At 41.8% G+C, this 27,211-nt stretch overlaps 1 protein-coding gene across 2 annotated transcripts; it reads left to right on the plus strand.

The window, feature by feature from the left end:
• Positions 1-565: 565 nt before the first annotated feature.
• Positions 566-27,211, plus strand: LOC100136798 (paired-like homeodomain transcription factor 3beta). 2 transcript variants are annotated; one of them, XM_014153922.2, is made up of 4 exons: positions 566-837; positions 16,605-16,731; positions 23,792-23,997; positions 25,734-27,211. In XM_014153922.2, exons 2-4 carry the CDS (start codon positions 16,623-16,625, stop codon positions 26,298-26,300), a joined length of 882 nt encoding a protein of 293 aa, XP_014009397.1. In that variant the 5' UTR covers positions 566-837; positions 16,605-16,622; the 3' UTR covers positions 26,301-27,211.

The raw sequence follows: 27,211 nt of genomic DNA on the forward strand, positions 1-27,211 counted from the left end.
CATCAATGAATTACTTAATCACAGATAGGGGAAAGCTGTTTATCTGGATTTTTTGGGGAATTAAATAAGATTAGTTGGTACTATTAATGCACAGGGGTACCAAATATTATTTTAGTCCATGTTCTCACCCCTCCTTCCTATGCCACGGAGCGTTCCTCCGTGCGTGGAAGGTTGACAACCCTCAATACCTGTTTAACCTACACGTAACTGTCACGTTATAGCCTTATTCGCATATCAATAATAATACATCCAAGAAAGAGACTTCGTTATTCTAAAGTAATTGTCGCCATGCGTTTTTCGTAATGATGAAATTGAAATACAATAAAATAATTGGCTACTTTGACTCAGCTCGATATCACCTAGACAAAGCGAAGCGAAAAGCTTCGAAAGCCGAGAATACAGAGAAAAGTGGCGGGGAGAGGTCGCATTCATGTGAGAGTGCAAGGCTGCAAGATAGAGAGAGAGAAAGGGAGAGAGAGAAAGGGAGAGCGAGCGAGTGTGTGTGTGTGTGTATGTGCGTGCGGGTTGCTTGCGCACGAGCGCGCACTGTGGAGTTGGTACCGGGCAAGTAAAAGCGGTGAAGTGGGCAGTCCTTTCTGTTGTGGACCTGTCGCACAAGATATTTAGCATAAAGTCAGTCCCCCCGCTGTATGGGGATCAAGCCTTCACTCTTCGACTGCCTTCATGTCTGACAGCATTGAAAGAGGGAAACTGACGATTTTTTACTTCACAAACAGAGGAACTTTCTTCATGTCAGCAACATCCCATTCGGACAACCATTAACCCACATCAAGCTTGCCTTTTCGGGGGATTAATTTAACCAGACCGGGATTTCATGTAAGTGCAAGTAGGATAGTCTCCCAGTACAACTCCACATATCGTGGTTGTGTCTGTTATGACAGCATGTGCAGTAGGCAAGCAAATGAGTAGATTGCCCTTGTTTGAACTATCAATCAATAACGTAGCCTATACATTGTTGTACTAGGGTTGCTAGTCTGAAACTGTCACCTCACAAACTCTAACTTTACCAGCAAATTACTCTAAAGTTATTGACCAAAGGTTTAGGATACTCGGTAAGTCCGTTAACATGATTTAGGTAACTGCGTGGTTAAACTTTTATTGACCAGGGTAAAAGAAATAGACTCGTATTAAAAGTTTACTTCATTATTAATGATGATGATGATGTGTCACATCTGGCCTTACATAACTCAAAGTTCGGTTCCATATAAGAGTGCACTCTGTTACTATAACCATAGCCATAATGCAAACCCTTATCTGAATGAAACATACATCTATTAGGCCTAGCCTGTATACCTTGACAATAACACTGAAAGTGTAGACCACAATGTATCTAAAATTATCTCTAATATTGGCCTTGATTAATTTCTTAGTAGGTAAAGGCTAAACGTTTTTAAACCTTGCATATGCTCCTCTTGTGAAATGTAAATTTGCTTTAATTCAGTTGAAAAACAAGTCTGTTTCCATCTTTCTAAAGCTAAATACATATATTTGTTTACTAGCATTTAATATATCAGAATTGATATACACATTTTTTTCCCATTGTTTGTCCAAATTATAAACTCTTTCGAAATGCAACTCGTATGATTTTGTCTTGCATGGGGGGCGCTCTCTGTGAGACTATTTCAGAGGTCAAACATTTTTGGGGAACTACCCGAAATTGATAGGTGGCAGGTGCTCCCGAGCGACAAGAGACCTCAGGAAGAAAAACAGAGCTGCGCCCACTCTACCCTCTCCCGTCTAAGCCTCGGAACTCTCTCCATACAAACATGCGTGCGCTCAATCATCCCTGAACATGGTTTGTTTTCAAGCATATATTTAAGTATAAATCACTGCTATTGTTTCATATAGGCTTTCCTTCCTTTGTTGGGTCCATGTTTATGGCCCTTTTAGTCATGGAAAACATAGGCCTTAAAAGGATATGGGCTATTACGAATTCAACTATACTACTTCATTCTAACACTATAGCCTAATGTTTACAATAATTGAAAAATTCTTTAGATATATGTCATGCAGAAATTTGAATGACAATCATCCTTTATTTAATTGATTTGATAGCAACGTGTCTTACTACACAGCTTGGCCTAATCTGTATGGTAGGCCTATACAGGGGTATTTTAAAAGTGGTATATAAATTGGCTTTTTAATTATTTACTCTGTGGGAATAAGAAGAAACGACTTTCAGTAGTAGCCTACAACGTTGAACAACAAGTGTCAATCTATTTATTCGATTTTAAGAGGTCAAATGGCAAACCATTATAACTTATTAAGAATCGATTCTTTAGGCCATGGCATTTTTTTATTGCATGTTATTTTGTCGTTTTCAGTCTGACAAGTGTTCCACATCACATGTGAAGTTAAAGATCAAGATAATATTAGATGTGATCATTTGTGTATTATAAAACATATATTTGTGTTAGGCTAAGGAATCAAACGGTTTCGAAATGAAAACCACGGAGTTATTGTAACGAAACATTTTGGAGTAGACTATTCTGTTAATTCAAAGTCAAATCGTGGGATAATGTTGAATTAAATTGAGACAAGGGATAGGCCTATAATTTAGGGAGCAACATTGTCTTCCAAATAACCTATGATTCTCGGGCATTATAATTTTGATCATGTGAAATGTGATCATGCTATGGGCCTCAGCCATCAAGCTATGACTATTATCCTAACAGTTATTTCTTATAGGCCCATTATTAAATGTTGATATTGTCGAATTGTTCCTGTGTAGTAGACTACTTGTAAACTACCTCTAGATTTTGTATTATTTAGCATTGTACATTTCACTCAAAATGTAAATATAGGCTAATTCCTATTTTTAATTGCTCCTATTTCAGATTTCTTTATGTTTATTAATTGAACAATTTATTGTGAATCTGAACGTCCAGATAAAGCTATAACGTTATTCACATGGCCTACCAGCTCAGTCATTTCAGTGGCAAATAATCTGTAATAAAACATTTATGCGCACGTTTAAAATGTTCTGATAAATACAAAATATAATAGCCTAATAATGATAATAACAATAAAATGGACTTCATAACATCGAATAAATTGCTACGAAAATAACTTGGGACATTGAGAAATCCGAGTTCATACTTTGCCACTCCCAGTAATATGCAAATGAATGTTAGGAGGGGAGAAATTAACATCTACAAACATTGGGCCGAAATTCCATCTGCCGCCTCCTCGAGAAGGCCCTTAATATGTTCTCAGACAGCAAAGTGACACACATCTTAATCAAGTCTTAATCCAAGGAATTAATTCTCAACGCGTTTATGAATAATTCCGTGGAAATGTAAGCAGTCTGCCTCTGCCGTAACAACAGATAGAACCAGCAATCTCCTGAAAAATGAGAGGATTTCTGCTTCCATTTTTTTAAATGATCAGATGTATATTTTAATGAGACTGATTTCGTATAGGCTACTGCTTATGCAAAGCGCTCTGCTTGTGCAAACTAGAGACCCCATCTCGCATCAACTCCTATTTATGTTGATTTGCGCAAAGAGTTAAACACGAGTTAAACTTCATTCAGTTCATATGAGTGAACGTACACTTCCATCTGTGCTTACAGAAATGTTTTATGCTCTTAAAGCGCATTGTGGAGACAGAAAACAGAGGAACACAGACGTTGAATTTGGATGGTGAGAGTGGTGGTGCACTGCTCCCAATTTAACAATGCATGGCGCACGAGCGAGAGAGCAAGTCCTTAGAAAACATCACAGTAATTCTAATAAAGTTGTTGAACTACCGAGGTTACACAGTCAATTGCTATGGGTAATGTTTGTCAGACAAGCAATTTGCCTGTAACATTTCAGCATGTCAGGTTACGATTAAGTACCTGATATTATCAACATAAGTAGGCCTTTTTGTAGACTACTGAACAAGAAAAAAATTATGATTTATAATCTGACCATGAATAGTATCATGATTTGTTGTAATTATTCCTATTATAATACATGTATTATTACCATTGTACACATTTGGTGACTAGATTGACTTCACTTATTTCAATGGGTGAACAATTGGTTATATACAATATGTCTTAATTATGACTAATTTATGGATAGAAATAGAGTGCATGCCTTTTGACCACATAATCAGGCATCTCTGATTTAACTTTTAGGAAAGGAAACATTCTCAACTGTAGGCCTACACATTTATGCACATTTCTATGATAAATGAAAGGAGCCACCATAGGGAAATTGTTACATTTTCAGAGATGTTAGGTGAAGTAATTGATTGATATTGTGACAGATGTTGTCAAATATAAGCAGATAACAATGAACGAAATGAATCGGTAATAACATACCCTATAAACATATAGGACATTGCACCTATAGTCATTAGGTTATGACTAGGGAAAACCTTTATAATACGAATGCACATGCACTAAATAACACAACATTATTGTAAATCTGGGGTGAACTCGGGAATTTCCATTCAGTGTCTCTTGAAATTCATAAAAGCTTAGTGTCCATTTGATCAATGTGTCCTAGTTAGACCCATGATGGGTTGTTGGCCTTATCTAATTCTAGGGAAGGGACTTGATTTGGAATACGAAATATAATAATGTCGCGGCTCTGAAGGGGACACTGACACCTTGTTCTAGGCGAAATGACGGGCGAGCGTAACCCGCACTCCCTGCCAAACTTCCCAGCCTCTCTCAGCACTGCTCTGACACGGTCCCATACATCACTGTCAAAGTGGATATGTGTCTGACTGTGTCATATTCATATTTCTGACCAAAATACTGTTATTCTCTGGTGGCATAGCCCTACACCAAAAGCAAAGGACAGCACCTGTTGCTCTCTGTCGGGCAACTATTCTCTGAGTTTTGTTGTGGGTTGCTTTGCAATGAGACTGGGTTATTTTTCAGGTTAGGTATTTGTTGTAGACCAAACAGATATGTCCTATAAGGCACATATTGACTTTTGATTTCAACAACTTTACATTTAATTTCAACAGGCTTACACAATAGAGAATCAAAAGCAAGAATAGTATTTGATAACTTAACTTTGACAAGTAATTGTATTGATTTCAGCATAATCTTTTATATCATTTTAGACTGGTTCTAAAGTACAATCAACTGAAATACCATTAGACCTGCAAGTCAACTTTAGCCCACAAAACCATATCAGAACCTCATTAGTAATATAGCTAGCCTCAACACAGAAGCAGTACATTTTGGAAAGCAATCTCTGTGAGAATTGACCTTATCCTCCATCTCCCTTCTCTCCTTCAGGGGCAGAACAATGCCACTGGGAAAGATACTAACACCGTAGAATAATATATTCCTAAATGCTTTATACTTTGAAGGATGAATATCCATTCATCAGCTTTTGCATGGCACTTTTCACATCTATCATTCTAACCTGTATTAGAGCAATACGGACATGTCTCCCAGTTTCCCTCATTGTGATTGGATATGGGCTTACTTGGTCATTACTCTTCAAAAGCTTTCCTCGAGTGTTACATTTATGTCATGGATGTCATGTGGGAGACTAAGGGTGATGGTGTAATAGTTTGAGGATAATACACATGGGAATAAGGATTCTGACAAATTGAGGAGAGAACTACATTGGCATAAGTATGTATTTATCATTGTCTACTTGTACCAAACAACATCAAGTTTTATATTTGATATCCAACCGGTACTTTTGAAAAAAATGTTATAGTCATTTCTAACTTAAAAAAACATGATGCATGGCAACTTTAAACATGCTTGAACAGAAGGGATTGTAAGTGGATCTTTCTTGTTGGACTCACTTTCTTTTTCTGTCATGGTGAATTCCAATCTTAAAGTCTCGACCAACATGACATATCATAAACACTTTGTTTTATCCGTGTGTCACGGTTGTCGTCGGTGAAGGAGGACCAATACGCAGCAGGTACGTGTATGCTCATCTTGAGAATTTATTTACTTCAAAAAATGAACGTACAAAAATCACAAAACAAAAGAACGAACGAACAACTACAAATAGTCTGGCTAGCATAGGCTCAACACAGAACAATCACCCACAAAACCCAAACACAAACACACCCTAATATATGGGACTCTCAATCAAAGGCAGATAGACAACACCTGCCTTCAACTGAGAGTCCCATATATTAGGGTGTGTTTGTGTTTGGGTTTTGTGGGTGATTGTTCTGTGTTGAGCCTATGCTAGCCAGACTGTTTGTAGTTGTTCGTTCGTTCTTTTGTTTTGTACGTTCATTTTTTGAAGTAAATAAATTCTCAAGATGAGCATACACGTACCTGCTGCGTATTGGTCCTCCTTCACCGACGACAACCGTGACAGAATCACCCACCACCAAAGGACCAAGCAGCAGAGGAAGGAGCAGACGGAGTTCGAGTTGGACTGGCGGGAGAAGTGGACTTGGGAGGAAGTTCTGGACGGGGCCGGACCCTGGCATCAGGCTGGGGATTATCGCCGCCCGCAGTGGGAAATTGAGGCAGCCAAGGCAGAGAGGCGGTGGTACGAGGACAGAGTGGACGCGCTGAAGGAGATGCACGAGAGGCACCCCCAATAAAAACTTTTGGGGGGGCACACGGGTAGTTTGGCTAGGCGTAAGAAGAGCCGGAAGCCAGCTACCCGTGGTTATATGGAGGAGCGTATGGGGTGGAGAGCGCTATGTTTCGCTGAGGAGCGCACTATCTCACCCATACGCACGCACAGTCCGCTGCGCGTTATTCCAGCCCCTCGCAGGTGCCGTGCTAGAGCGGGCATCCAGCCTGGTAGGAGGATGCCTGCGCAGCGCATCTGGTCGCCGGTACGCCTCCGAGGACCAGGCTACCCAACTCCCGCTCTACGCACGGCTACCATCAGGCCCCTGCACAGCCCAGTCTGCCCTGTACGAGCACCCCGCTCGTACAGGGATACTAGTTCCATCCAGCCAAGGCGGGTTGTGCAGGAGGTAAGATCTAGACCGACTGTGCGCCTCCATAGCCCTGGGTTTCCAGCTCCTGTCTCTCGTGCGGACCCGGAAGTGCGTCAACCCAGTCCGACTCGTCCTGTTCCCGCTCCCCGCACTAGCCTGGAGGTGCGTGTTCATAAACTGGTATATCCGGTACCAGCACCACGCACCAGGATTATAGTGCGTCAGCCCGCCAGTCAACAGTCATCATCAGAGCTGCCCGCCAGTCAACAGTCATCATCAGAGCTGCCCGCCAGTCAACAGTCATCATCAGAGCTGCCCGCCAGTCAACAGTCATCATCAGAGCTGCCCGCCAGTCAACAGTCATCATCAGAGCTGCCCGCCAGTCAACAGTCATCATCAGAGCTGCCCGCCAGTCAACAGTCATCATCAGAGCTGCCCGCCAGTCAACAGTCGTCAGAGCTGCCCGCCAGTCAACAGTCGTCAGAGCTGCCCGCCAGTCAACAGTCGTCAGAGCTGCCCGCCAGTCAAGAGTCGTCAGAGCTGCCCGCCAGTCAACAGTCGTCAGAGCTGCCCGCCAGTCAACAGTCGCCAGAGAGGTCAGACTGCGCTGAACTGCCGGAGTGGCCAGACTGCGCTGAACTGCCGGAGTGGCCAGACTGCGCTGAACTGCCGGAGTGGCCAGACTGCGCTGAACTGCCGGAGTGGCCAGACTGCGCTGAACTGCCGGAGTGGCCAGACTGCGCTGAACTGCCGGAGTGGCCAGACTGCCCTGAACTGCCGGAGTGGCCAGAGTGCCCTGAACTGCCGGAGTGGCCAGACTGCCCTGAACTGCCGGAGTGGCCAGACTGCCCTGAACTGCCGGAGTGGCCAGACTGCCCTGAACTGCCGGAGTGGCCAGACTGCCCTGAACGTCCCCCGGCGATGCCAGACTGGCCCGACTGCCCCCCGGCGATGCCAGACTGGCCCGACTGCCCCCCGGCGATGCCAGACTGGCCCGACTGCCCCCCGGCGATGCCAGACTGGCCCGACTGCCCCCCGGCGATGCCAGACTGGCCCGACTGCCCCTCGGCGATGCCAGAGTGGCCCGACAGCCTGGAACGGCCGGAACCAGAGCCACCTCCAGAAATAGGTGGGTTGGGGAGGGGGGGTGTCGCACAGTGCCGTCGTTGACGGCAGCCACCCTCCCTTCCCTCCCTTTAGAAAAGGGGACTTTTTGTTGGTGTTGCTTGGGGTTATTTTTTTGTTAAGGTGCTTCTGGGGTAGCACCTTTAAGGGGGGGTACTGTCACGTCCTGGCCAGTATATAAGGTTAATTGTTTTGTAGTTTGGTCAGGGCGTGGCAGGGGGTATTTGTTTTATGTGGTTCGGGGTGGTGTGTTTGTGTAAAGGGTGTTTGATTTAGTATTTCCGGGTTTTGGTTTATGTTTAGTTAATTCTATGGTTAGTCTAGTGTGTGTGTTTCTATGTTTGGTTGATTGGGGTTGGGACTCTCAGTTGAAGGCAGGTGTTGTCTATCTGCCTTTGATTGAGAGTCCCATATATTAGGGTGTGTTTGTATGTGTTATTTGTGGGTGATTGTTCTGTGTTGAGCCTATGCTAGCCAGACTGTTTGTAGTTGTTCGTTCGTTCTTTTTGTTTTGTGATTTTGTACGTTCATTTTTTGAAGTTAATAAATTCTCAAGATGAGCATACACGTACCTGCTGCGTATTGGTCCACATTTTCCAACGATGATTTCGTTATATCATCAGAGGACGAAGACAACCGTGACACCGTGCAGTTCTTTAAACTTTTGAAGTGGAATACAAATATTTTTGTTAGGCTTATCTGTATGGAGATGAGGTTTCATCGTGTAGGCCTTCTTCTGAGATGTCAAGGGCAGAGGCATTCACATCGATGAGCAGAGGGCTGTCAGGAATGTTCTGAAGTAATGAAAAGAAGGGGAAACGGAAGTACTGCCAGTGTTTGCTTGATGTGGTGACTCAGTTTGAGGACTTATTGAGTTTCCCTTTCAAACTGACAACGAGCTCTCCATCAAGTTAGTCTGCAAATGTTGATGGTCAGCAAGTTGGTTGATCAGATCAGAGCCCCTAACCAGTACAGTACTTGAATGAAAATGACTTGGAAATGTGTACTACATATAATAGCAAGTCTCCCCAGTAAGTATTCAGCTCAAGTGAGTGAGATTCAATGTTATGCCACTTTTTGCCACCATGTGACTCGTTCACATCCTAGTTCACAGAGACACACCAGATGAGTTAAAGGGTGCACAGCCACAGATGGGCTTATAGAGTGACAGAGATTGGCATGAAAATGTTGATTTAAACACATACACTCACACAGTCCCTTATGGCACTTATGACAGTGTTACCTCAATAATTCTGGTACAAGGCAAATACCAATTATACTGCTGTTATAATGTAAATATATATACAGTACCAGTCAGAAGTTTGGACACACCTACTCATTCATTTACATTTTAGTCATTTAGCAGACGCTCTTATCCAGAGCGACTTACAGTAGTGAATGCATACATTTCATGCATTTCTTTTTTTTTTCCTTTTTGTACTGGCCCCCCGTGGGAATCGAACCCACAACCCTGGCGTTGCACACACCATGCTCTACCAACTGAGCCACAGGGTTTTTCTTTATTTTTACTATTTTCTACATTGTAGAATAACAGTGAAGACATCAAAACTATGAAATAACACAAATGGAATCATGTAGTAGTTTTTTGTTGTTGAGATTCTTCATAGTAACCAACCTTTGCCTTGATGAAAGCTTTGCACACTCTTGGCATTCTCTCAACCAGCTTCACCTGTAATGATTTTCCAACGCTCTTTGAATGAGTTCCCACATATGCTGACCACTTGTTGGCTGCTTTTCCTTCACTGTGGTCCAACTCATCCCAAACCATCTCAATTGGGTTGAGGTCTGGTGATTGTGGAGACCAGGTCATCTGATGTAGCACTCCATCACTCTCCTTCTTGGTCAAATAGCCCTTACACAGCCTGGAGCTGTGTTGGGTCATTGTCTTGTTGAAAAACAAATGATAGTCCCACTAAGCGCAAACCAGATGGGATGGTGTATCGCTGCAGAATGCTGTGGTAGCCATACTGGTTAAGTGTGCTTGAATTGAAGAATACATCCCAGACAGTGTCACCAGCAAAGCACCCACACACCCTCACACCTCCTCCTCCATGCTTCACGGTGGGAACCACACATGCAGAGATCATCTGTTCACCTACTCTGCAAAGACACGGTGGTTGGAACCAAAAATCACACATTTTGACTCATCAGACCAAAGGACAGATTTCCACCAGTCTAATGTCCATTGCTCGTGTTTCTTGGCCCAAGCAAGTCTCCTCTTCTTATTGGTGTCCTTTAGTAGTGGTTTCTCTGCAGCAATGAAGGCCTGATTTACGCAGTCTCCTCTGAACAGTTGATGTTGAGATGTCTGTTACTTGAACTCTGTGAAGCATTTATTTGGGCTGCAATCTGAGGTGCAGTTAACTCTAATGAACGTATCCTCTGCGGCAGAGGTAACTCTGAGTCTTCCTTTCCTGTGGTGGTCCTCATGAGCGGATTGACTGACCTTCATGTCTTAAAGTAATGATGGACTGTCATTTCGCTTTGCTTATTTGGGCTGTTCTTGTCATAATATGGACTTGGTCTTTTACCAAATAGGGCTATCTTCTGTATACCACCCCTACCTTGTCACAATACAACTGATTGGCTCAAACGCATTAAGGAAAGAAATACCACAAATTCACTTTTAACAAGGCACACCTATTAATTGAAATGCATTCCAGGTGAGTAGGTAATGAATTTGGTTGAGAGAATGCCAAGAGTGTGCAAAGCTGTCATCAACGCAAAGGGTGGCTACTTTGAAGAATCTCAAACATAAAATATATTTTGATTTGTTTAACACTTTTTTTGGTTACTACATGATTCCATATTTATTATTTCATAGTATTCTACAATGTGGACAACCCTTCAAAAGTATGTGGACACCCCTTCAAATTTGGCTATATCAACCACATAAAATTGAGCATACAGCCATGCAATCTCCATAGACAAACATTGGCAGTAGAATGGCCTTATTGAAGAGCTCAGTGACTTTCAACTTGGCACTGTAATAGGATGCCACCTTTTCAACTAGTCAGTTAGTCAAATTTCTGCCCTGCTAGAGCTGCCCCAGTGAACTGTAAGTGCTGTTATTGTGAAGTGGAAATGTCTAGAACGAAGTGGTAGGCCACACAAGCTCACAGAATGGGACCACCAAGTGCTGAAGCGTGTAGAGCATAAAAATCGCCTCTCCTCAGTTGCAAACCTCACTACCAAGTTCCAAACTGCCTCTGGAAGCAACGTCTGCAGCAATGGGAGCTTCGTGAAATGGGTTTTCATGGCCGAGCAGCCACACACAAGATCACCATACGCAATGCCAAGCGTCGGCTTGAGTGCTGTAAAGTTAGCCACCGCTGGACTCTAGAGCAGTGGAAACACGTTCTCTGGACTGATGAATCATGCTTCACCATCTGGCAGTCCGACGGACGAATCTGGGTTTGGCGAATGCCAGGAGAACGCTACCTGCCCGAATGCCTAGTGCCAACTGTAAAGTTTGGTGGAGAAGGAATAATGGTCTGGGGCTGTTTTTCATTGTTCGGGCTAGGCCCCTTAGTTCCAGTGACGGAAAATCTTAACGCTACAGCATTCAATGACATTGTAGACGATTCTCTGCTTCCAACTTTGTGGCAACAGTTTGGGGAAGGCCCTTTCCTGTTTTCAGCATGACAATGCCCCTGTGCACAAAGCGAGGTCCATACAGAAATAGTTTGTTGAGATCGGTCTGGAAGAACTTGGCGGGACTGCACAGAGCCATGACCTCAACCTCATTGAACAACTTTGGAATAAATTGGAACACAGACTGCGAGTCAGGCCTAATTGCCCAACATCAGTGCCCGACCTCACCATTGCTCTGAATGGAAGCAAGTCACAGAAGCAACATGGATAGCCTTCCCAGAAGAATGGAGGCTGTTATAGCTGCAAAGGGGGGACCAACTCCATATTAATTCCCATTATTTTGGAATGAGCTGTTCGACGAGCAGATGTCCACATACTTTTTACCATGTAGTGTATATATACAGTGCATTCGGAAAGTATTCAGACCCCTCGGTTTTTTCCACATTTTGTTACTTTACATCCTTATTCTAAAATCGATTAAATAGATCGTTTTACTCATTAATCTACACACAATACCCCATAATGACCAAGCGAAAACAGGTTTTTAGAAATGTACATAAGTATTTAGACCATTTGCTATGAGACTCAATTGAGCGCAGGTGCAACCTGTGGCTCAGTTGGTAGAGCATGGTGTTTGCAATGGTGTTTGCAACGCCAGGGTTGTGGGTTCGATTCGGGGGCCAGTACGGGAAAAAAAAAATGTATGAAATTAATTGAAATGTATGCATTCACTACTGTAAGTTGCTCTGGATAAGAGTGTCTGCTAAATGACTAAAATGTCAAATGTAATCATTCTTGACATGTTTCTACAAATTGATTGGAGTCCACCTGTGGTAAATTCAATTGATTGGACATGATTTGGAAAGGCACACTCCTGTCTATATAAGGTCCCACAGTTGACAGTACATGTCAGATCAAAAACCAAGCCATGAGGTCGAAGGAATTGTCCATAGAGCTCAGAGACAGGATTGTGTTGAGGCACTGATCTGGGGAAGGGTACCAAAACATTTCTGGAGCATTGAATGTCCCCAAGAACACAGTGGCCTCAATCATTCTTAAATGGAAGAAGTTTGGAACCACTGGTCTCCATAATAATTAAATTATGCCAAATTGAGCAATCGGTGGAGAGGGCCTTGGTCAGGGAGGTGACCAAGAACCCAACAGTCACTCTGACAGAGCTCCAGAGTTCCTTTGTGGAGATGGGAGAACCTTCCAGAAGGACAACCATGTCTGCATCAGTGCACCAATCAGGTCTTTATGGTAGAGTGGCTAGACGGAAGCCACTCTCCAGTAAAAGGCACATGAGAGCCCGTTTGGAGTTTGCCAAAATGATTTATTTCAGCTTTTATTTCTTTCATCACATTCCCAGGGGGTCAGAAGTTTACATACACTCATTTAGTATTTGGTAGCATTGCCTTTAAATTATTTAACTTGGATCAAACGTTTTGAGTAGCCTTCCACAAGCTTCCCACAATAATTTGGGTGAATTTTGTCCCATTCCTCCTGACAGAGCTGGTGTAACTGTGTCAGGATTGTAGGCCTTGCTTGCGCACGCTTTTTCAGTTCTGCCCACAAATTTTCTATGGGATTGAGGTCAACGCTTTGCAATGGCCTCTCCAATACCTTGACTTTGTTGTCCTTAAGCCATTTTGCCATAACTTTGGAAGTATGCTTGGGGTCATTGTCCATTTGGAAGACCCATTTGCGACCAAGCTTTAACTTCCTGACTGATGTCTTGAGATGTTGCTTCAATATATCCACATAATGTTCCTGCCTCATGATGCCATCTATTTTGTGGAGTGCACCAGTCCCTCCTGCAGCAAAGCACCACCATAAGATGATGCTGCCACCCCCGTGCGTCACAGTTGGGATGGTGTTCTTCGGTTTGCAAGCCTCCCCCTTTTTCCTCCAAGCATAACAACGGTCATTATGGCCAAACAGTTCTATTTTTGTTTCATCAGACCAGAGGACATTTCTCCAAAAAGTATGATCTTTGTCCTCATGTGCAGTTGCAAACTGTAGTCTGGCTTTTTTTATGGCGGTTTTGGAGCAGTGGCTTCTTCCTTGCTGAGAGGCCTTTCAGGTTATGTCGATATAGAACTCGTTTTACTGTGGATATAAATACTTCTGTACCCGTTTCCTCCAGCATCTTCACAAGGTCCTTTGCTGTTGTTCTGGGATTGATTTGCACTTTTCGCACCAAAGTACGTTCATCTCTAGGAGACAGAATGCATCTCCTTCCTGAGCAGTATGATGGCTGCGTGGTCCCATGGTGTTTATACTTGCGTACTATTGTTTGTACAGATGAACGTGGTATCTTCAGGCGTTTGGAAATTGCTCCCAAGGATGAACCAGATTTGTGGAGGTCTACAATCTTTTTTTCTGAGGTCTTGGCTGATTTCTTTTGATTTTCCCATGATGTCAAGCAAAGAGGAACTGAGTTTGAAGGTAGGCCTTGAAATACATCCACAGGTACACCTCCAATTGACTCAAATGATGTCAATTAGCTTATCAGAAGCTTCTAATGCCATGACATCATTTTCTGGAATTTTCCAAGCTGTTTAAATGCACAGTCAACTTAGTGTATGTAAACTTCTGACCCACTGGAATTGTGATACAATGAATTATAAGTGAAATAATCTTTCTGTAAGCAATTGTTCGAAAAATGACTTGTGTCATGCACAAAGTAGATGTCCTAACCGACTTGCCAAAACTATAGTTTGTTAACAAGAAATTAAAACGAGTTTTAATGATTCCAACCTAAGGGTATGTAAACTTCCGACTTCAACTGTATTATATATATATATATATATATATATATATAATACAGTTGAAGTCGGAAGTTTACATACCCTTAGGTTGGAATCATTAAAATATATATATATATACCGAGTGTACAAAACATTAGGAATACCTTCATAATATTGAGTTGCACCTGGTCTCTACAAGGTGTCAAGTGTTCCACAGGGATGGAGGCCCATGTTGACTCCAATGCTTCCCACAATTGATCAAGTTGGCTCTATGTCCTTTGGGTGGTGGACCATTTTTGATATACATGGGAAACTGTTGAGTATGAAAAACCCAGCAGCGTTGCAGTTCTTGACATACTCAAACCGATGCGCCGAAAATATTTGGCATGGGCCCTGAGATCCTCAGAAAGTTCTACAACTGCACCATTGAGAGTTTCTTGACTGGTTGCATCACTTCTTGGAATGGCAACTGCCTGGAATCCAACCGCAAGGCGTTACAGAGGGTAGTGCTAACGGTCCAGTTCATCACTCGGGCCGATCTCCCTGCCATACAGGACGTCTATACCAGACGGTGTCAGAGGAAGGCCCTAAAAATTATAAAAGACTCCAGCCACCCAAGTTATAGACTGTTCTCTCTGCTACCACACGGCAAGCAGTCGTGGAGCATCAAGTCTGGGACCAAAAGGCTCCTGAACAGCTTCTAATCCCAAGCTGTAAAACAGCTCAACAGTTAATCAAATGGCTACCTGGACTATTTGCATTTACCCCCTTTTTATTTTCACTGACTCTCTTGCACTGGCTCTGTGCACACTCACTGGACTCTACTCACTCACACTCTCACACACACACACACACACACACACACACACACACACACACACACACAAACACTGTCACACACACACACACACACACACACACACACACACACACACACACACACATACAAACACTGACACTCCAACACACACACACACACACACACTACATATGCCCACACACACAAAACACACCTACACATATATATTGATGTCACACACACACACACTCACACACTCTTCACATATGCTGCTGCTACTCTGTTTTTATCTACCTTATTGCCTAGACACTTTTACCCCTACCTACATGCACATATTACCTCAATTACCTCAGCTGCCTCAACTACCTCATACCCCTGCACATTGACTAGGCACCTGTACTCCTTGTACATAGATAACCTCATTATTGTATTGTCTTACTATTTCTTTTTTTCTTTTGTTAATTTTTCTTACTTTTTAACTCTGCATTGTTGGGAAATGGCTCCTAAGTAAGCATTTCACGGTAAAGTATTCAAATGTTGTATTCGGCCCATTTGACAAATACAATTTGTTTTGAACATTTTATTTTATTTGGTATGAACCATGCACGTTAGGTGCAGCTCCCATTTTGGGAGTTCTCATAAACGAGTTGAGAGGCGGCTAAGTGGATTGGAACCTACCCCCGTCGTTAAACCCAGCCACGACATCATAAATCTCAAGAAGCTTTGAGGGAGTGATTGTGTCCCCATATCTTCAAGGTGTTAACTGCGCTTGTATAAATAAACGACCTGTTATTTTAGGCTCTATTACGTATCAGTCTCCCTCACGAGGTTGCTATTTCGGTCTGAACGGTCACCATATATTTTAACTATATAACTGCAAAGGAACAAAAATAGAACTAACAGAACACATTCGTAGTAATTACCACGGAATACAGGCCTACATTTAATCAAATAGTTATTTCACAGATGGACCGTTTCATGTCCTTAATTCGATAAATAAAGGTTAAATAAATAAAACAAAATAAAAATAAAGTCAATCAGCAACCTGAATGTTATCAAAATATGAGAATATTCTAAAGCCTGCTCAGTAGGCCTATAGCCTATGATTAGCACTAGCAGTTTGTCACATTTTAAAAAGTTAAGAGAATTGTGATATTCATAAACAGATTCCCTCGTTAATTTGTGTTGATATGGAAATGTCAGAACTGCAATTTCTTATATTACATATCCAGGCTTATTATTAAATTATTATAACATAATTATTGTTGTCATTAGTTGTTCTTTCTGATGTTATTTTTTATTGTTGTTATTTATTTGTCATGCCAATTCGGTTGCAGGTCTAAACTTATGAGGATACGTGTATTATTTTGCCATATTGACTAATATTGAAATGTATTGCCTTCCTTTTGCAGAGCCTGGCGGCCGGGGTTATGGATTTTAACCTTCTGACAGACAGTGAAGCCCGTAGTCCAGCGCTATCGCTTTCGGACTCTGGGACGCCTCAACATGATCAGGGATGCAAAGGCCAAGACAACAGCGGTCAGTTTCCACGTTTACCTTGCAAATGCTTTGTCTACAGGAGTGTTTGACCGATTAATAGTCCTCAGACTGACATTTTGGATGAAGAATAGGCATATATGTTAATGCGTGTGGGTCTAAACCAATCGAATAATTTGATCATAATAATGGGAATTATAATGTCCTAATAGGCTATAATAATAATAATAATAATAATAATAACATCAGGACGAATTTCTAAAATTGTTTATGTAGCTTGCAATAGCTATTAGGCTATTCATTGTCGCCTTTAATGTACGTGATTGTGTGGATATCAATTCAAACATAATATTAATTGGCTTGCTATTATTTTGTAGCCCTATAGCGCATATTCCTATGATTCACATTCTATAATTGTTATTTTCCTTAATGAACTCAAGTTGCAAGTTTATTCTTCTCGTTTGGCTTTTATAAAGCAAGAGTTAACTGCAGCGGCTAGACTTTAATGGAAGCTATTGTAAACATTTGGCATGGACCCCTTACGCTTTGGCGGAGCTTTTTGGCATTTTGTCGTGTGCGTGTCTTTAAACTCTCAATTGAAACCTAAAAAATAAGCTAAAACATACCTGTGCGTAATGAACGGAATATAGTCGAATGTCATAGGCCTAGACATACAAGAATATCCCGAGCAACTACGATTGCTCAGGCTTGAAAGCTAAATATCTGTCTCTGCATTTCAACCGCCTGCATGCCAATTTATAACAAATTAGGCCTTTGACAGAGAGAAAAAGCTAATATTTGTGATACCCGTGCGGTCTAATAGATGAAATCTCTGTGGATCCAGGGGCTGCAACAGACTCCATTAGTGTGACTAATGTAAACTTACTCCGAAATGGACGGCCCTGAGTGAGTGCAGGGATTTAGGAGAACCCGCATATACTGTATGTGAACCACGGATTACGCACAAAAACCATCAAGATAACGAGGTGTGTGGGGGCCAAATATCAAGAGGCAATATGTCCAATGTACTGTACCTTACTTGTATTGTTCACTGACTATGGAATATTCATTCTAGAAAGGTTTTAGCTAGTTGAAATTAGATATTGAAAAATGAAACCATCATTCATTCATTGTTCTTGGGATATTGGCATAGTTAAAGTTAAACAATGAGTTTGTTTTTCAATGTCCAATTCAGGTTAGCGTTATCATAATATGTATCCAGAAGGATATACATGGTTATTTGTTCAGTGTAAGCCTATATTTCTTTAGTAAACTGGATCGCCATGATGGTGGACACCTGGGTCTCACCTCTGAAATATTATTGTACCTTCAGAAAGTATAAACACCCTTTGACAGTTTTTTGTTGTTGTGTTACATCCTGATTTTAAAACGGATTCAATTTAGATTTTGAGTCACTGATCTAAACACAATACCCCTTAATGTCAAAGTGGAATTATGTTGTTTTTAGAAATGTTTACAAATTAATAAAAAATAAAAAGCTTAAACGTCTTGAGTCAATAAGTATTCAACTACTTTGTTATGGCAAGGAGTAAAAAAGTGCTTAACAAGTCACATAAGTTGTATAGACTATAATAGTGTTTAACATGATTTTTTAATGACTACCTCATCTCTGTACTCGAGACATACAATTATCTGTAAGATCCCTCAGTTGAGCAGTGAATTTCAAACACATATTCAACCACAAAGGCCAGGGAGGTTTTCCAATGCCTCGAAAAGAAGGGCAGCTATTGGTAAATGGGTAGAAATGAAAAAACATCAGACGTTGAATATCCCTTTGAGCATGGTGAAGATATTTATTACACTTTTGATGGTGTATAAATACACCCAGTCATTACAAAGATACAGGCATCCTTCCTAAATCAGTTGCTGGAGAGGAAGGAAACCGCTCTGGGATTTCACCATGAGGCCAATGGTGACTTTAAAACAGTTAGAGTTGAATGGCTGTGATAGGAGAAAACTGAGGATGGCGCAACAACATTGGAGTTACTCCACAATGCTAACCTATAGGCTCCCGAGTGGTGCAGCGGTCTAAGGCATGGCATCTCAGTGCTAGAGGCGTCACTACAGACCCTGGATCGATGCCAGGCTGTATCACTACTGGCCGTGATTGGGAGTCCCATTGGGTGGCCCAGCGTCGTCCAGGTTAGGGTTTGGCCGGGGTATGCCGTAAATAAGAATTTGTTCTTAACTGACTTGCCTAGTTAAATAAAGGTTAAATAAGAAATACAAATGTAAAACCTAACTGACAGAGTGAAAATAATGAAGCCTGTACAGAATAAAACATTTCTAAACATCCATCCTGTTTGCAACAAGGCAATAAAGTAATACTGCAAATTTGGCAAAGCAATTAACTTTTTGTCCTGAATACAAAGTGTTATGTTTGGGGCAAATCCAACACAACACATCACTGAGTACCTCTCTCCATATTTTGAAGAATAGTGGTGGCTGCATCATGTTATAGGTATGCTTTTCATCAGCAAGGACTAGGGAGTTTTTTGTTGTTGATAAAAAATAAATGGAATATAGCTAAGAACACGCAAAGTCCTAGAGGAAAACCTGGTTCAGTCTGCTTTCCAACACTAGGAGACAAATTCACCTTTCAGCAGGACAAAAGCCTAAAACACAAGGCCAAATATACACTGGAATTGCTTACCAAGACAACATTGAATGTTTCTGAGTGGCCTAGTCACAGTTTGGACATAAATCAGCTTGAAAATCTATGTCAAGACTTGAAAATGGCTAGCAATAATCAACAACCAATTTGACAGAGCTTGAATAATTTTGAAAAGTAATAATGGGCAAATGTTGCACAATCCAGGTGTGGAAAGTTCTTATAAATTTACCCAGAAAGACTCAAAGCTCTAATCTCTGCCAAAGGTGATGCTAACATGTATTGACTCAGGAGGTTGAATGATTATCTAATCAAGATATATTAGGGTTACATTTTTCATTAATGTTTTCCAAATGTTAGAATTGTTCTTCCACTTTTACATTACAGAGTATTTTGTGTAGATTGTTGACAAAAAAATGACATTTAAATCCATTTTAACCCCATTTTGTAACACAACAACATGTGGAAAAAGGTCAAGGGGTGTGAATACTTTCTGAAGGCACTATAATATTTCAGAGGTGAGAACCAGGTGTCCACCATCATGGGAATCCAGTTTACTAAAGAAATATAGGCTTACACTGAACAAATAACCATGTATATCCTTCTGGATACATATTATGAGAACCCTAACCTGTGGATCCACTAATTGCCGAAATGTAATATATACTGCCGATTTTTATTAAATTAGGCCTTCTTAAATGACAAATGGCACATGGGCATTAGCACACTCACTCAAGTGGCATCTGAAGTTTCAAAATTAGTTAAACTTCAATAAATGACAAACACATACTGTAACTGTACAGCATAGATCTAGAGGCTTGGTTACAATAGGCATATTGTATTCAGACCATTTTTGATTATGTAGCTGGGATTTCTATCATTTCTTTCACAAAAGTATAGTTAGTCAAAACAAAGCCTCTCAATTCTCAAGGACACTCCTAGTGAATAGAATATGCCTCAGATTGCTGAGGCCTTAGTGCATAATGCAAAGCCTAGAGAGGCAATAGCCTATAATATACGTCATACATAAGCATTTGTGGGTATGTATGCATGCATTTCAAAGCATGTGTGCATGCATTTGCATAACACAGTATGCTGCTACATTGGTGCTTTTTCGCCTGCCCAAGGGATGAAGCTTTTTAAATTCAGATTGAATTGCCAAACAACTGTGTCTGGCAGTGTGCTTGGCGTTGATAAATCCACAAGGCTTCAGACATTCTCAAAAATCTCATCAGTTGTGCAAGTGGTGGTGGGCATTAAGAAGGACTGACTCTTAGTTGGTTGGTTGGTTTATTGGCTGGTTGAATGACTAGCAGTCTGACCCAATACGTTGTTGTCCCAAAATCTGCAAGGGTATATTTGACACACACACACACACACACACACACACACACACACACACACACACACACACACACACACACACACACACACACACACAAATATGTACATAAATATGTATGTATGTATGTATGTATGTATGTATGTACACTGCTCAAAAAAATAAAGGGAACACTAAAGTAACACATCCTAGATCTGAATGAAAGAAATAATCTTATTAAATACTTTTTTCTTTACATAGTTGAATGTGCTGACAACAAAATCACACAAAAATAATCAATGGAAATCCAATTTATCAACCCATGGAGGTCTGGATTTGGAGTCACACTCTAAATTAAAGTGGAAAACCACACTACAGGCTGATCCAACTTTGATGGAATGTCCTTAAAACAAGTCAAAATGAGGCTCAGTAGTGTGTGTGGCCTCCACGTGCCTGTATGACCTCCCTACAACGCCTGGGCATGCTCCTGATGAGGTGGCGGATGGTCTCCTGAGGGATCTCCTCCCAGACCTGGACTAAAGCATCCGCCAACTCCTGGACAGTCTGTGGTGCAACGTGGCATTGGTGGATGGAGCGAGACATGATGTCCCAGATGTGCTCAATTGGATTCAGGTCTGGGGAACGGGCGGGCCAGTCCATAGCATCAATACCTTCCTCTTGCAGGAACTGCTGACACACTCCAGCCACATGAGGTCTAGCATTGTCTTGCATTAGGAGGAACCCAGGGCCAACCGCACCAGCATATGGTCTCACAAGGGGTCTGAGGATCTCATCTCGGTACCTAATGGCAGTCAGGCTACCTCTGGCGAGCACATGGAGGGCTGTGCGGCCCCCCAAAGAAATGCCACCCCACACCATGACTGACCCACCGCCAAACCGGTCATGCTGGAGGATGTTGCAGGCAGCAGAACGTTCTCCACGGCGTCTCACATGTGCTCAGTGTGAACCTGCTTTCATCTGTGAAGGGCACAGGGCGCCAGTGGCGAATTTGCCAATCTTGGTGTTCTCTGGCAAATGCCAAACGTCCTGCACGGTGTTGGGCTGTAAGCACAACCACCACCTGTGGACGTCGGGCCCTCATACCACCCTCATGGAGTCTGTTTCTGACTGTTTGAGCAGACACATGCACATTTGTGGCCTGCTGGAGGTCATTTTGCAGGGCTCTGGCAGTGCTCCTCCTTGCACAAAGGCGGAGGTAGCGGTCCTGCTGCTGGGTTGTTGCCCTCCTACGGCCTCCTCCACGTCTCCTGATGTACTGGCCTGTCTCCTGGTAGCGCCTCCATGCTCTGGACACTACGCTGACAGACACAGGAAACCTTCTTGCCACAGCTCGCATTGATGTGCCATCCTGGATGAGCTGCACTACCTGAGCCACTTGTGTGGGTTGTAGACTCCGTCTCATGCTACCACTAGAGTGAAAGCACCGCCAGCATTCAAAAGTGACCAAAACATCAGCCAGGAAGCATAGGAACTGAGAAGTGGTCTGTGGTCACCACCTGCAGAACCACTCCTTCATTGGGGGTGTCTTGCTAATTGCCTATAATTTCCACCTGTTGTCTATTCCATTTGCACAACAGCATGTAAAATGTATTGTCAATCAGTGTTGCTTCCTAAGTGGACAGTTTGATTTCACAGAAGTGTGATTGACTTGGAGTTACATTGTGTTGTTTAAGTGTTCCCTTTATTTTTTTGAGCAGTATGTATGTATGTATGTATGTATGTATGTATATGCCTTCTACTATACATTTGTACACCACCATCAATATTAGCCCATGTGCTATAGGTGTGTGTTGTGTAGCCAATTGATTTTTATAAACTGGGTGGTTCGAGCCCTGAATGCTGATTGGCTGACAGCCGTGGTACATCAGACCGTATACCACAGGTATGACAAAACATGTATTTTTACTGTTCTAATTATTTTGGTAACCAGTTTATAATAGCAATAAGGCACCTTGGAGGATTGTGATATGTGGCCAATATACCACGGCTAAGGGCTGTATGCAGGCACTCCTCGTTGCGTCTTGTGTAAGAACAGTCCTTAGCCGTGGAATATTGGCCATACACCACACCCTCTCGGGCATTATTGCTTAAGTATACCCTCAGCAATGTATTACACATTAAAACAAAACAGCTATTCATATTCATTGTATTTGCAGTAGGTCAGTAAGTAAAGTTAAAATGTTCAAAGATTTATTGTATTTGGAGATCAAGTACAACGTAATCAGAAAAAAGCTCAATAAATAGACTTTATTTACTCCCATCAGTGAGATTCTTTATTGTAGGTTTTCAAGGTCTGCCCTCTCTCCTGGATTGTGACATGGGATGGAAAATGGTTTTTGGCCTAAGTGATGGCTAAACCAGTGTCAGTTTACTGGTAGATAGCAGCAAAAGTCTGGTCCTATTGGTTTTGCCAGTGGCACTGCAGAGTCTTTTAAACCCTGCTGATTATTTCTTACTGCTCTAAGAGAGATAAACCCTTGCCAAACAGTCCGAAACCTGCCCGGTAACAAAAGCCTGATCCCTGGGATTAGGTAGCCAACTAATTTCACTCTTTCTGTGGGGTCCTCAAATTGCGGAACTCAGATGAAGAGAGAAAGGATCTCAGGCAGACAAAACATGTCTGTTTGGTTCTGGTGTTAGTGCCAGATGGGTTTCAGGGCCAATTTAAATTATTGATCTGTTTCTGACAACTCTGAGAAGAGGATACATACAGTCAATGAATCTTGAAATATTCCAAACAGAACTGCACAAATCTAATATAGTAGGTGTAAACAGTAAACAATTCCCATATTATTTGAAAATATGTCAATACATAATTTTTCAAATAGCATGGGATAAAATGTCCATTATATGAATTAATTTAAAATAAAAGAGGACAGTGGAAAGTGTGATAACTTTTTAATGGGAAGACACTTCACTCTGTAGAGATGATTGCTGCTCTTGTGCAAAATACTTGATATTGGATGAGAATTGAAATATGCAATTTTTCAAAAACAATTTTGAGCAAGTCTGGAAGTATTGTAAACAAATATAGATAGTTATGATGCGATACAAAATGAGGATTTGCTATGTATTGGGCCCACATTTTGTTCTGATTATAACTACTGATTCATGTTATTGCCTCCCAGACACAGAGAAGTCCCACCAGAACCAGACAGATGAGTCAAATGCAGAGGACGGCTCTCTGAAGAAGAAGCAGCGCAGGCAGAGAACCCACTTCACCAGCCAGCAGCTCCAGGAGCTGGAGGCCACCTTTCAGAGGAACCGCTACCCTGACATGAGCACACGGGAGGAGATCGCCGTGTGGACCAACCTCACAGAAGCACGAGTTAGGGTGAGTCCCCCACATAATCACTACTGAGCCAGTGAAATAATCCAAACCCCCTTTCCTTAGGGTTAGGTGTTATTCAACAATACATTTGTGGGATTCAGACATATAATTTCAACATAATTCTGAAGGTAAAAAGGCACCTGAAGGTACATATCTAAAAAATTTACCTAACTAAGGAGAGATTTAAAAATATTGCAATTTCACTTCAACAACCTAAAACTAGGCTTCACATGTCACAAAGGTCAGAAGTGTGTTGATCTGCTCCTGACCCTGAAATGTCCCCCCAGAGGTTTGTTCACCACCAGTATGGAGCAGGTGGGCTCACATTTTGATGGATGACAATACAATCGTTGCCTTCCTGCCTAGTAATGGATCAAATTCATGTTGGCTAGATTAAAGGTCACATAGCACACAGTCTTGGTTGTTATTTTGAAAGAACAACAGACCACACACGTCCTAATGTCTAGCAGGACCCCACTTGTTCCCTGCTAATCCCACATGGACGCAGATTCCCCCTGCATATACAGAATACTTCTCCTGTCATCTTGATTTATGGCATTTAACACAGAATGCGTTTGTAATAAATGTTTGAATAACAAACCACTTGCTCTCCCTCTATATCCATGATGGCTACTTCCTTGCCTACAAATGTGTATGTACAGTACATAGCTGCATACAATGTGCTTTATAAAACTCAAATTGCTATTGCACATGTATATTTACAGTACAGAGAGTCCTGAGTCCAATGAGACTGGATTCTAATAATATCAATACAGCTCAGACTAAATTTAAACCAACACAGTATTATAAAATGAAATGTATAATATGAAATATGTCAGAGCTTGTCTGAATTCTGATTTAGTCTGAAATAGATTTTAGCAGAGTTGTAAGCAATGAACGTGGGTACTTAGGATACAGCGAGTGTCTGATTGTGTCAGTCATTTGACAGTTTTAGGGAAGTGAGGTTAGGTTTGCCACAACAGATGCCTGTTCTGCCGGCTGGCACACACAGACTAAGGGTTTGGATTAGATACTGTATGCCTGGCACAGCAGTATTAGATGAGGAAGGGAGATGAGTTAGCCGCAGAAGTGTTGGTGGCTTTTTAAATAATTTTTATTCGAATAACTAAAATGTGAATAATATTATTTAGATTAATACAATTATATTTTTAAATTTATACAGTCCGTTTTATATCATTTTTGTATTGGATTCTTATAATAAAGGTATTTTGCTTCTCAATTAGTTTTGAAGTCTTTATGAGAATAAAGAAAAAGTTCCACCACAAAATGAACGCTCAGGGACAAATTCATATTTCCCCAATTGGGAACTGAATTAAGTACCTTCATTTTAGATTTGCCATTAAAACTTTAATCCGTTTTATACCCTCCAAAAATAGGACCTTAAAATTACAAAATGTGAAGACCGCTCCAGCTTGACATTTCTTTCACTGGGAGCTCATAATTCAAATAAGTGAATAATTTGTTTTAATAAATCATGGCTAATATGACTGTTTGATTATACACTTCAACTTAGTTTCCCAGATTATTCTTTCTTTTAAAAAGTCTGCAGCTACAGTATACTGAATCTTGCCTAAACTATTTGAAAGGAATCATAGTGTCAGCCATTGCAAACCAAAATGTTATTTTGTTTCAGAACTATTTTTACCACCTCAGATTAGGTTGAAAAGAAAAGCCCATATTTATTTTCCTTTTGTCCCTTTTCTGTCCTTCTCCCTCAGGTATGGTTTAAGAACCGCCGTGCCAAATGGAGGAAGAGGGAGAGGAACCAACAGGCTGAGCTGTGTAAAAACGGCTTCGGTGCCCAGTTCAATGGACTAATGCAGCCCTATGATGACATGTACTCTGGCTACTCATACAACAACTGGGCCACCAAGAGTCTGGCCAGCAGCCCACTGTCAGCCAAGAGCTTCCCCTTCTTCAACTCCATGAATGTCAGTCCCCTGTCATCCCAGCCCATGTTCTCCTCCCCCAGCTCTATCCCCTCCATGAACATGGCCTCCTCCATGGTGCCCTCGGCGGTGGCCGGGGTGCCCGGCTCGGGCCTCAACAACCTGGGCAACCTGGGCAACCTCAATACCTCCACGCTGAACTCGGTGGCGGTCACTGCCGCTACCTGCCCTTACGCCTCCACCGCAAGTCCTTACATGTACAGAGACACCTGCAACTCCAGCCTGGCCAGCCTCCGACTGAAGGCCAAGCAGCACGCCAACTTTGCCTACCCAGCCGTGCAAAGCACAGTGTCCAACCTAAGCCCTTGCCAGTATGCAGTGGACCGGCCGGTATGAAGACATGTACCCACTCCCACCCAGCCTGCCCTGTACCCCCCAACCTCTCAGACCCACTGCCCCCCTCTCCCTCTCTTCCTCCCGGTCCCTGCTATGCTCCATCAGTGAATCAGAGTTAACTGCACACATCGTCATCACCATGGACTGGTTAACAAGACGCTGTTTGTCTAACTGATGCTACACAACAGGAATAAGCTTTAACAGTTAGAAGAAAATCCCCTGATGGACCACCACGCTTCAAAGAACTCTCTCAAATACGCTGAGACTTTGTCGCTGAACCGACCAACTGTCAAAAAGGATTTCTAAGTTTAATCCAATATCATTTTTTTGGGACTGCATGACTAGAGTGAATTTAAAATGAAGAAAACCTGGATGCTTCAACTGCACTGGTGGTCAACATCTTGGCCAAACATGAAATCATTGTGACGCTTGCCACCATCATGGGAAAATGACCTGTGGTTTCAATATGAGGATGTATATAATGGACTTTTTTTGTTTTGTATGTGACAAAACTATCTATGAAACGTAGTACTTTGGAGATGAGAAAAGCATGTTCTTCAAGAGCAGACCCTAGGTTGATGTACTATGAGTACCTCCTTTAGGAATTGTAATTTTGTTATGAATTCCAATCCCCTCAGAAGGTCAGGTGTCAAAGGTCAGATCAGAAAGGAGAGAGGAGCTAGCACAACGTAGTCTCAATCAGAAGAAATAATATCCAAAATCAGAACCTTTTTAAAGAAAAGTCTAAAAAAGCCATTGAATATATAGATTTGTGTGGTGTTATAAAAAGGGAGTCCATGACTGTAAAAATGTATGTAAGAGTGCAGTTGTTATAAAACAAGCCTTTTTTCCTGGTGTAGCCTGCTTTGTCTCATTAACATAATAAAAATGATCTGTTTTTATGAACAACA

The sequence above is a fragment of the Salmo salar genome, chromosome ssa18 (assembly GCF_905237065.1).
Source record: "Salmo salar chromosome ssa18, Ssal_v3.1, whole genome shotgun sequence".
Lineage (NCBI taxonomy): Eukaryota > Metazoa > Chordata > Actinopteri > Salmoniformes > Salmonidae > Salmo > Salmo salar.

Excerpts from the sequence above, each read along its gene's own strand:
- LOC100136798 (XM_014153922.2), top strand. The coding sequence starts at position 16,623 with ATGGATTTTAACCTTCTGACAGACAGTGAAGCCCGTAGTCCAGCGCTA. Across the intron at positions 16,732-23,791 it reads CAAAGGCCAAGACAACAGCG|ACACAGAGAAGTCCCACCAG; the intron begins GTCAGTTTCCAC and ends ATTGCCTCCCAG. Across the intron at positions 23,998-25,733 it reads TCACAGAAGCACGAGTTAGG|GTATGGTTTAAGAACCGCCG; the intron begins GTGAGTCCCCCA and ends CTTCTCCCTCAG.